General features: G+C 40.9%; 1 protein-coding gene across 1 annotated transcript; it reads left to right on the forward strand.

Annotated features, from left to right (window-relative positions):
* Nucleotides 1-1,762: 1,762 nt before the first annotated feature.
* On the forward strand, nt 1,763-9,391 carry taf10 (TAF10 RNA polymerase II, TATA box binding protein (TBP)-associated factor). Its single transcript, XM_061903739.1, has 6 exons — nt 1,763-1,907; nt 1,986-2,209; nt 2,589-2,746; nt 6,177-6,241; nt 6,487-6,601; nt 9,156-9,391. Exons 2-6 carry the CDS (start codon nt 2,080-2,082, stop codon nt 9,243-9,245), a joined length of 558 nt encoding a protein of 185 aa, XP_061759723.1. The 5' UTR covers nt 1,763-1,907; nt 1,986-2,079; the 3' UTR covers nt 9,246-9,391.
* The last annotated feature ends 3,302 nt before the right edge of the window (nt 9,392-12,693 follow it).

Genomic DNA, 12,693 nt, shown 5'->3' on the forward strand with positions numbered 1-12,693 from the left:
AATTTCCCCATCCAAAAACATGCTGGTTGACGTAGAGTAAACATGTTCGCTTGACTGCTCCGCTTCACAACAAACAAAGAAACATCGGCTGTGTCTCAGTACTAAAGACAGCTGCAATACACCGCTTTCCACCTACAGCATTGTTTTTTTATAGAGTCCATTATTAAATGAACAAATTGCAAAAGATTCAGCAACACAGATGTCCAAAATATTGTGAAATTATGCGGTTAAAGGCCCACTGAAATGAGATTTTTTATTTAAACGAGGATTGCAGGTCCATTCTATGTGTCATACTTGATCATTTCGCGATATTGCCATATTTTTGCTGAAAGGATTTAGTAGAGAACATCCACGATAAAGTTCGCAACTTTCGGTGCTAAGAGAAAATGCTCTGCCTCTACCGGAAGTCGCAGACGATGACGTCACATGTTTGATGGCTCCTCACATATTCACATTGTTTTTAATGGGAGCCTCCAACAAAAAGTGCTATTAGGACTGAGAAAACGACAATTTCCCCATTAATTTGAGCGAGGATGAAAGATTCGTGTTTGAGGATATTGATAGCGACGGACTAGAAAATTTAAAAAAAATAAAATAAAAGTAAAAAAACAAAAACACGATTGCATTGGGACTGATTCCGATGTTTTTAGACACATTTACTAGGTTAATTCTGGGAAATCCCTTATCTTTCTATTGTGTTGCTAGTGTTTTAGTGAGTTTAATATTACCTGATAGTCGGAAGGGTGTCTCCACGGGTGTCTTGAAGCGCAGTGTCTCAGGGGAGTCGACAACAGCTATGGACGGCACAAGCTCAGCTTTTCTCCGGTAAGAACTGACTTTTTAACCACAATTTTCTCACCGAAACCTGCTGGTTGACATTTGGTAGGGATCCATGTTCTCTTGACCGCGCTCTGATCCATAAGAAAAAGTTTCACCTCCAGGAATTTTAAACAAGGAATCACCATGTGTTTGTGTGGCTAAACGCTAAAGCTTCCCAACTCCATCTTTCTACTGTGACTTCTCCAATATTAATTGAAGAAATTGCAAAAGATTCCGCAACACAGATGTCCAAAAAACTGTAAAATAATGCCGTTAAAGCAGATCACATTTAGCTGTGTGTGTGTGTGCAGCGCTCATACTTCCTAAAAACCCGTGACGTCTTGGGTACACGTCATCATAACAAGACGTTTCGAAGACGAAACTCCCGGGAAATTTAAAATTGTAATTTAGTAAACTAAAAAGGCCGTATTGGCATGTGTTGCAATGTTAATATTTCATCATTGATATATAAACTATCAGACAGCGTGGCCGGTAGTAGTGGGTTCCAGTAGGCCTTTAAAAGTGCATTTTGTGTTGCATTGTTGGATTCTCATGTTGGCAGTCTTACAATATAAGACCTGAAAGAAACAACGCTGTGTTTCTTGCATCTGCCACAATGTATGTTTTTCCCAAATAGTTAAAAAAGACCACTACAAATGAGCAATATTTTGCACCGATATACAATTTAATAAATCAGAAACTGATGACATAGTGCTGTATTTTACTTCGTTATCTCTTTTTTTTCAACCAAAAATGCTTTGCTCTGATTAGGGGGTACTTGAATTAAAAAAATGTTCACAGGGGGTACATCACTGAAAAAAGGTTTAGAACCACTACCTAATAGTCACCCTGAGAAGACACACTCTAGTACAGTACGTAGCGGTATGCACTTAACAACGTTGGTTGCGACCCGCCATAAAATAAAGAAGAAGAACATACGGGCATTTCCGGCTCCCTTCATCACAGCGCCGATCACATGACGCCATTTGTTGAGCAGCGTTCGGGTTAGCTACACACACCCGTGATGCTGGCTAGCTAGCGCCGGACTCAGCGTTGTTAATATCATATAAGCTTGAAAATTGATACATGTAAGACTTTTTTTATTCCAATAAAACTGCTAAAAGAAGTCAAAGGTTGGAATTACTGTTTTTTTTTATTTTTTTTAGCTTTGTTTTCGCCAAGGACCTTTCAAGTGAAGCTAGCTAGCTGTGCCAAGTTGAGTTGCCTTCGAAGCTGCGAGAAAGGAAAAGAAGCATCGCCATGAATGTTGACGGCGTTAATCAGTCCGTCACCACCGGAGCTTCTTCTAATGTCACCACGTCTACAACTGCGAGTAATTGTATCACGAATGACAACGCAACAACTAACGTCCCTTCCAACACCAGCAATGGTAATAATGCAAATTGTGTCTCAACATATCTACCGAACTATTCTTAGTGCATCAACAAGAAAGGCTTGCTTGTGACGCATTTGTTAAATAATCAGGACAGCACACACAATTATATTATTCTATATTGGCTTCCTCCCACTTCCAAAGACATGCATCTGGGGATAGTTTGATTGACAACATTAAATTGGCCCTAGTGTGTGAATATGAGTGTGAATGTTTATCTGTGTTGGCCCTGCGATGAGGTGGCGACTTGTCCAGGGTGTACACCGCCTTCCGCCCGATTGTAGCTGAGAGGCACCAGCGCCCCCCGTGACCGCAAAGAGAATAGGCGGTAGGAAATGGATGGATGGATATTGATCATTACTTAAATGCCTTTCAGCCTCAACATCAGCCGCCTTGGTGACGTCATCATCAGACTCCTCAGTCTCCAATGGAGTTTATGCTCCTGGAGGCATCACAAATGGAGACATAAAGCCCAACATTTCCACAACCCCACTGGCTGACTTTGTCATGCAGCTGGAAGAGTACACACCTACGGTAAGAGTAACACACTGTCTAACACAGGCCTGGGCAATTATTTTGACTCGGGGGGCAAATTTTGAGAAAGGAATGTTTCTGGGGGCTGCTATATCTATTTTTAGGAACACTAATACAAAACCTCACAATATGTCTGAATCCTAAAAACTAGGGCTGGGCGATATGGCCGTTTTTTAATATCTCGATATTTTTAGGCCATATCGCGATACACGATATATATCTCAATATTTTGCCTTGGACTTGAATTAACACTTGATACATATAAACACAGCAGTATGATGTGTCTACACTAAAACATTCTTTATACCGCATTGATGTATGCTACTTTTAAACTCTCATGCAGAGAAGGAAATCATAACTAAGTCAATTGACCAAAACTGTATTTATTAAGCAGTGGCACAAACGTTCGTCATTTCCAAAACAGAAAGTGCAAGATTGTCAGAGACATTTTAAGTGTCAAATAAAAATGAGCTGCATAATAGGAAATCAAATAGTGTTCGTCCTTCGCCATGTGGTAGGTTACTATGGACGTTATTAAATTCTATTTTTTTCATACGGTGTTGATGTGGAAATGTTTGCCCCGGCATTTTGATGGTCTGGGCGTGTGGCACTGAACGGAGACTTTGACTTGCTAAGTAATCCCTCTTCATTCTCTAGCAGGTGACTTTTCAAATAATGCTACATATTAGCAGTAATGCTACTTTTTGTTGCAACGCTTGTGCCGCATGCTTGACTTATTACTGTTGTCTGTTTGACATATTCCCACTTGAAGCCAAACCACCGCCAGATGATGGACTCCTGCTGTTTTTCTTGGGAATTACTTCTTCCTTCATTCGCACCTTTTTTTCTTTCGTATCACCACGCGCACGGCTCTGTTAGCATCACAGCTAACGTTACCCATGCTGCTACCTCTCTGCTCCGCGAGGTCGTATACGTATGTGACGTATGACGTGTCAGTATGTGACGTGTGTAAGTCTGTGTGCTAGCTGTCTGTGAGAGACAACAAAGAGTGATAAAAGCCTGTAGTGTAATGCCCGCAGCTATAAGAAACTGCGTGAGAACGTATACTCTAATACCACGATATAGTCATTTTCTATATCGCACAGAGACAAACCCGCTATATATCGCCCAGCCCTACTAAAAACGTTGTGAAAAAAACAGAATGGAATTTAAAAATTTTTTTACTGAAAGAGACACCAAGAATGTACCTGAAAATAAAGAATGTGGGATTTACAATATTAACTATGAACGATAAAACACGGAATATTGACAACATATGAACTTCACCCCCCCCCCCCCCCCCCCCCCTCGATCGACATATTTTACAATCAAGCGAAACGCAACAAAAATGCAACAAAGATCGCAAAATATGAACGTAAAGGGTAAAACGAAAAAACACCTACAATCTGATATATCACTAATCTTTAGAACTTTGTTGTAAAAATCTCCTTGCACGTCTGTCCCTGACACCCACATTTCAGGCTCGCTCTGGAAACACACAGTGGAAACACTCTGTGGAAACGCTCCCCACCCACACTGCTTGGTGCTTCGTCTGAGCTGCTTTGACTTAGATTACCATAGTAACTAATTAGATTACCATAGTAACTAGTATATCAGGCAAAAGCGCAGATTCCAACCCCTGAAATATTTTGTATAGTTCAAGCGAGGTAATAGTGGATCGTGGGATTGACAGACAGGGTCCGTTGTTCTATAAATTGCCCCGTCCATGTCCTGCTTGATCTGCACGGCGAACAAAACTAAAACATAAAAGTTAAACCAAGACCAAATTAATAATTTATTAAAGTAAAAATGTCCAAATAACATGCAAATGTATACAAAAACAGCGATAAATAATATCTGTACATTGATGCACACATTTACAATATTTCACTATTCCAGCTACATATTAATACGACATAAATAAGTCAACTTCTTGCGGTCTAAAAAAGTAAATTAAAAATGCTCAGTGGCGGCCCTGAGATCGGTAGGTTGTGAGTTTAATCCCCGGCCGAGTCATACCAAAGACTATGAAAATGGGACCCTTTACCTCCCTGCTTGGCACTCAGATTTCAAGGGTTGGAATTTGGGGTTAAATCACCAAAATGATTCCATAGCGCGGCCACCGCTGCTGCTCCCTGCTTACCTCACCTCCCTGGGTGTGTGGAACAAGGGGAAGGGTCAAATGCAGAGGGTAATTTCACCACACCTTGTGTGTGTGTGTGTGTGTGTGTGTGTGTGTGTGTGTGTGTTTGTGTGTGCGCGCGCGCGACATTCTGATAGTCAAGGTCTCATATTTTAACATAAATGTACATCACTACTGACATCCCAGCTTGACATGTCTGCATTTACCAGTTTTCAATTAATAAATAACGCTATTCTTACATTTTAAAGTCGCTCTCTCCGTTCCGCATAGCGCCGCCATGTTGAAAATAATTTTCAGAGTTGCGAGCGCAAAGGATCTCGGGATATGAAAGGACGTGACGTGTACATACAGTGGGGCAAAAAAGTATTTAGTCAGCCACCGATTGTGCAAGTTCTCCCACTTAAAATGATGACAGAGGTCTGTAATTTTCATCATAGGTACACTTCAACTGTGAGAGAGAGACAGAATGTGAAAAAAAAAATCCAGGAATTCTCTTGTTTGTCTTCCATTTTCTGATAATTGCGACCCCAAAAGGGAATAAGCGGTAGAAAATGGATGCTCCCACAGTTGATTTTTTTCACACCAAGCTGCTTGCCTATTGTAGATTCACTCTTCCCAGTCTGGTGCAGGTCTATAATTCTTTTCCTGGTGTCCTTCGACAGCTCTTTGGTCTTGGCCATAGTGGAGTTTGGAATCTGACTGTTTGAGGCTGGGACAGGTGTCTTTTATACAGATAATGCCAAATACTTATTTTCCACGATAATTTACAAATAAATTCTTTAAAATTTCTACAATGTGAATTCCTGGATTTTTTTTCACATTCTGTCTCTCACAGTTGAATTGTACCTATGATGAAAATTACAGACCTCTGTCATCATTTTAAGTGGGAGAACTTGCACAATCGGTGGCTGACTAAATACTTTTTTGCCCCACTGTAGATGCAATCTTTCTTAATGGGAGAAAATGACAAATTTGTCGGCTGGATTCGAAGAACACTCGGAATTTTTTTTAATTGGGACCGGCTTTATGTAGCGCGATGACGTCAGTGCCCCATAAATGCGTGCTGCAAAAGATGCAGCCGCCGAATTGAGACACAGCTATTATGGATTTCCTCATTAAGAAACAACACATACCTGCAGGAGATGTACAATTTGCTACTGGTTCAGCTTTTGACAAATGTCTTGCATCTATGGAAACATTTATAATACAAAATATTTGAAGGTTTGCAACTTTACACTGTACATACTAGTTGTAATTCTGCAGTGACCATCGATTTTTTTTTGTCAGATTCCTGATGCAGTGACGGGTTACTACCTGAACCGGGCTGGTTTCGAAGCTTCTGATCCAAGAATGTAAGTCTTCTGTGTTTAAGCTTCAAGGTGCAACAGCAGTGTGAGTCAATCCAGGGGAAGGTAAAATACGAGAATAATATGCTTTTGTAATGTTTATATATGCTCCTGCACTGAATTTTGCTAAGTCCTAAAATATCAGACGAATAGGAAGCATAGCAGAAAAATACTTTGCCTAAGTTGTTCTGACAAATTTGGAAGGTAACAATCGTCAAACATGACTAAAGTACTTTTTTGTATTTCTTTAGAATCCGTCTGATCTCCCTTGCCTCTCAGAAGTTCATCTCAGACATTGCCAACGACGCACTGCAGTACTGTAAAATGAAGGGAACTGCGTCGGGAAGCTCGAGGAGCAAGACAAAGGTTTTTCATTATTGATTTTGTTTTTCATTAGCTTTTCCTTATTGTTTTATTCTCACTTTACTGAACACAAATATAAATGCAACACTTTTGTGTTTGCTCACATTTTTCACGAATTGAACTCATAGATGTAAAGCTTTTACTATATACACAAAATACCAATTCCTCAAATATTATTCACAAATTTGTCTAATCTGTGTTAGGGAGCATTTCATCTTTGTGGAGATAATCCATCCCACCTCACATGTGTGGCATATCAAGATGCTAATTACACAACATGATTACTGCACAGGTGTGCCTTAGGCTGCCCACAATAAAAGGCCACTCTGAAATGAGCAGGTTTGCTTTATTGGGGTCTAGGGTGGGGGGGTCAGAAAAGCAGTCAGTATCTGGTGTGACCACCATTTCCCTCACGCAGTGCAATGCATCTCCTTTGCATAGAGTTGATCAGGTTGTAGATTGTAGAATGTTGGTCCACTCCTCTTCAATGGCTTTGCGAAGTTGCTGGATATTGGCAGGAACCGGAAAACGCTGTCGTATACGCCGATCCACAGCATCCCAAACCTGCCCAATGGGTGACATGTACGGTGAGTATGCTGGCCATTGCAAGAACTGGGATGTATTCCGCTTCCAGGAATTGTGTACAGATCCTTGCAACATGGGTCTGTGCATTGTCATGCTGCAACATGAGGTGATGTTCTCTGGTGAATTACAAAACAATAGGCCTCAGGATCTTGTCACAGTATCTACATATGTGCATTCAAAATCCCATCAATAAAATGCACTTGCCTTTGTTATCCAGAAGATACGCCTGCCCATACCATAACACCAGCCCCAACATGGGCCACTTCATTTATCCATGAAGAAAACACTTCTCCAACATGCCCGGTGCCATCAAATATGAGCATTTGCTCACTCACGTCTTTTACGACGACAAACTGCAGTCAGGTCGAGACTCAGATGAGGACGACGAGCATGCAGATGAACTTCCCTGAGACGGTTTCTCACAGTTTCTGCAGAAATTATTTGGTTATGCAAACTAATTGTTGCGGCAGCTGTCCGGGTGGCTTGTCTCAGACGATTATGGAGGTGCACCTGCTGGAAGTGGCGATCCTGTGGTTACATGTGGTCTGCAGTTATGAGGCCGGTTGGATGTACTGCCAAGTTCTCTGAAATGCCAATGGAGACGGCATATGGTCGATAAATTAACATTCAATTCACGGGCAACAGTTCTGGTGGACATTCCTGCAGAGTCAGCATGCCAACAGCACACTCCTTGAAAACATGCGAAATCTCTGGCATTGTGCTGTGTAAAAACACTACAAATTTCAGTGCGGCCTTTTATTGTGGGCAGCCTAAGGAACACCTGTGCAATAGTCATGCTGTTTATTCAGCATCTTGATATGCCGCACCTCAGAGCGCTTTACATAGTGAAACTCAATATCTATTTTTTACATTTAAACTAGTGTGGGTGGCACTGGGAGCAGGTGGGTAAAGTGTCTTGCCCAAGGGCACAACGGCAGTGACTAGGATGGCGGAAGCGGGGATCGAAACTGCAACCCTCAAGTTGCTGGAACGGCCGCTCTACCAATCGAGCTATACCGAGGTGGGATGCATTATCTTGGCAAAGAAGAAATGTTCACTAACAGATTTGGGAACAATATTTGAGGGGAGAAGGTCTTTTGTGTGTATACTGGCTGATTCAAAAAGAATACGCCAAAATCTTCACGCATTTATTGAGTTCTAAAGCATTGTAATAGACTGACAGATCCCTGGACCTAAATGTGTGTGACTTTTTTCTGTGTGGGTATGTTAAAGAGAGGATCAAATAACCGCAGCTATCAACACAGTGGATCCTGGGGCGCGTGTGGAAGGAATTATCATATTGTCTTGATGTTGTCCGCTCTGCCGGTGGTGGCCTTATTGAGCTATTGTAAAGCATGAAATAAAAATTTGAATTTATGTACAACACGTGTTCAAGCTGGGCTTCACGGTGGAAGAGGGGTTAGTGCGTCTGCCTCGCAATACGAAGTTCCTGTACTCCTGGGTTCAAATCCTGGCTCGGGATCTTTCTGTGTGGAGTTTGCATGTTCTCCCCGTGAATGCGTGGGTTCCCTCCGGGTACTCCGGCTTCCTCCCACTTCCAAAGACATGCACCTGGGGATAGGTTGATTGGCAACACTAAATTGGCCCTAGAGTGTGAATGTGAGTGTGAATGTTGTCTATCTGTGTTGGCCCTGCGATGAGGTGGCGACTTGTCCAGGGTGTACCCCGCCTTCCGCCCGATTGTAGCTGAGATAGGCGCCAGCGCCCCCCGCGACTCCAAAAGGGAATAAGCGGTAGAAAATGGATGGACGTGTTCAAGCTCGGTTTTTTATTGTTTTTTATTTTTGAAATATCGAGTGATTTTGGCGTATTCTTTTTTTTAATCACCCTGGAGTAAAATTTTTAGCTCTTTGAGTTAAACTAACTAAAAATAGGAGCAAAAAACAAAAGTGTTGTGTTTATATTTTTGTTTAGTGTAATGTAACCCACATTTTTTCCTGTTTATCCCCAGGATAAGAAGTACACTCTAACAATGGAAGATCTGGGTCCTGCCCTTTCAGAATACGGCATCAATGTCAAGAAGCCGTATTACTTCACATAGAACTGCAGTGTCTTGCTTTACCTTTATTACATTTGACATCACAGTGATTTGATGCAGCTTTGACTTTTTTGTTGGTGGTGGCACCTTTTGAATTTTGTTTATTTGTAAATTTACATTTTATTGTTAAAATAAAACCCTTAAAATAACTCTGTGTGTCTTGGATTTTGGAAGTTTCTATTTTTGATTCAATTCAATTAATGGGCCAATACAACAACATGTTGTCTTTTGCTTACCTTCCAAATCTGGTAATGCACATGTGTATCTACTGAAAATGTATTTTGTGCGTAAGGGTCCTAAGCTGATGAATCATTTCAGTGGCAGGACTCGAAGTAACAGAAGTAGTTTTTTTTTTGTTTTTTTTAGCATACAATTAGGAATATATTCATTTAACTTTTTATGTCCCAAAAGCACACAAGATGGCGTGAAATATAACCATATTTTATTTATTGTGTTTACATGTTGACACAAGCACGTTAAAGTGATCAAAATAATACGTCTTTTAAAAACAACAAATATTTCAAGGTCTGCAGAGATTTTGTACCCCCCCTAGTCATTCCCTCTGCCAGCAGATTAATCTGAATGATGCAACTTTGTGTGGACTGTGTGACTTATGGAATATTCTACTTTTTCAGAATGGGTAATAATGTGTTATGGTAACATGATTGAGTGAAAACCTGGGGACTTGAACTAAGTTTTTTTGTTTTTGTTTTTTTTATGAACAAAATTCAGTGTTACCCCTACATGTAAACCGTCGTGGTGTAACGCCACAGCAAGATTACTGCCGCCACACCTTCAAAATAATTTTTTTTAATACAAACCCTGTATGAGTTAGGAAATTGTGTTAGATGTAAATATAAACCGAATACAATGATTTGCAAATCCTTTTCAACCCATATTCAATTGAATGCACTACAATGACAAAATATTTGATGTTCAAACTCAAAACGTTTTTCTGTTTTTTTTTTGCAAATTTAAAATTTCTTGGCTGCAACATGTGCCAAAGTAGTTGGGAAAGGGCATGTTCACCACTGTGTTACATCACCTTTTCTTTCAACAACACTCAATAAACGTTCTGGAATTGAGGAAACTAATTGTTGAAGCTTTAAAAGTGGAATTCTTTCCCATTCTTGTTTTATGTAGAGCTTCAGTCGTTCTGGGGTCTCTGCTGTCGTGTTTTACGCTTCATAATGCGCCACACATTTTCGATGAGAGACAGGTCTGGACTGCAGGCGGGCCAGGAAAGTACCCGCACTCTTTTTTTACGAAGCCAAGCTGTTGTAACACATGCTGAATGTGGCTTGGCATTGTCTTGCTGAAATAAGCAGGGGCGTCCATGAAAAAGATGATGCTTAGATGGCAGCATATGTTGTTCCAAAACCTGTGTGTACCTTTCAGCCTGTGACGTGCAGTCACGGGAGGAAGGTGAGGCAGTGCCCCACGCGCCATCATAGAAAGAAAAAAAATGTAAAAAGAAAAAAAAGAATTAAATTGTTACATATGTATCCAGTGATTATAATTTATAAAGTTATTTTCCATTTAACTTCACCAGTTTTAGATCATTTTAATTCAAAATCGCTGAATTTTCACATTTACCGTTCAAATACTGAGAAGAGACTTGCGGTGAGTCAGCAGCCAGTTGAGCCTCACCATGGATTGCGCAATGACTGCTAACTGCTGGCTGCTGTGCAGTGAGACTGTATTGCTATATAAATTATGTTATACGTTTCCTTAGTTTAGTTAGTTGAGGTATATAATGTACAGTGTATTTTGTCAACAACTGTATGTGTGAAATGTATTTCTTGTGCTGGGCAATCATAAAACGGCTGCAAAGACGCACTGTGTGAGGCACCTGTTCTCCCGCCTCATGGTGATAGAGGGCGCTAGTGATCCCAGAGATCATTCTTGTGACTACTCTGCTGCAGAAGAAGTGACAACAAGCGTCAACAGTTAGCAGCGATCGTTTATTTTTTCCTCTCCCCTGGACTTCTAACACGGATGATTACATATCTAAAATAAAACAGTTTTCTAAACTGGACTTTCAATCGAAGCAGGAGGTAATAATTAAAGGAAGACCAACGCCGGAGCTAAAATGTTTTCCTTTGGACAGTGATCTCCATCAAGACAAAGACTTTTTAAAACGGAAGAAAGATAAGGAAGACTTCTACAAACAAGTTATCGATGCTTTTGTTCAGAAGGAGCGGCGCATGGACTTCATTTATAAGTAAAGGTAAGACCGTAATAAGGTTTTTTTTAAATTAAATGTGCTTTTTTGTGTGCTACAGTTTGTATGTGTAAAGAACGCTGGTATGAGCTTTTAAACAGAGCCCGTTAACTGCTGCCAATCAAAAGCTGACTAAGATTCTGCTAATCAAATGGTGAATAAGATACTCTTTAGGGTTCATATGTTTATAAATCTGACTATGATGAAGTCAGTGCCTCACCAGCCATGAACCTCACCGCACGTCACTGCTTTCAGCATTAATGGTGCCTTCCCAGATGTGTAAGTTACCCATGCCTTGGGCACTAATGCACCCCCATACCATCACAAATGCTGGATTTTGAACTTTGCGTCCATAACAGTCCGGATGGTTCGCTTCCCCTTTGGTCCGGATGACACGATGTTGAATATTTCCAAAAACAATTTGAAATGTGGACTCGTCAGACCACAGAACACTTTTCCACTTTGCATCAATCCATCTTAGATGATTTCGGGCCCAGAAAAGCTGGCGGTGTTTCTGGATGTTGTTGATGAATGGCTTTCGCTTTGCATAGTAGAGCTTTAACTTGCACTTACAGATGTAGCGACGAACCGAATTTAGTGACAGTGGTTTTCTGAAGTGTTCCTGAGCCCATGTGGTGATATCCTTTAGAGATTGATGTCGGTTTTGGATACAGTGCCGTCTGAGGGATCGAAGGTCACGGTCATTCAATGTTGGTTTCCGGCCATTCCGCTTGCGTGGCGTGATTTCTCCAGATTCTCTGAACCTTTTGATGATATTATGGACCGTAGATGTTGAAATCCCTAAATTTCTTGCAATTGCACTTTGAGAAATGTTGTTCTTAAACTGTTTGACTATTTGCTCACACAGTTCAATCAATCATTCAATGTTTACTTATATAGCCCTAAATCACTAGTGTCTCAAAGGGCTGCACAAACCACAACACAAACCACTGCGACATCCTCGGTAGGCCCACATAAGGGCAAGGAAAACTCACACCCAGTGGGACGTCGGTGACAATGATGACTATGTTGTGGACAAAGGGGCGTACCTTACCCCATCCTTTCTTGTGAAAGACTGAGCATTCTTTGGGAAGCTGTTTTTATACCCAATAATGGTTCCCACCTGTTCCCAATTAGCCTGCACACCTGTGGGATGTTCCAAATAGGTGTTTGATGAGCATTCCTCAACTTTATCAGTATTTATTGCCACCTTTCCCGACTTCTTTG

Source organism: Nerophis ophidion, linkage group LG06, assembly GCF_033978795.1.
Source record: "Nerophis ophidion isolate RoL-2023_Sa linkage group LG06, RoL_Noph_v1.0, whole genome shotgun sequence".
In the NCBI taxonomy this organism is placed as follows: Eukaryota; Metazoa; Chordata; class Actinopteri; order Syngnathiformes; family Syngnathidae; genus Nerophis; species Nerophis ophidion.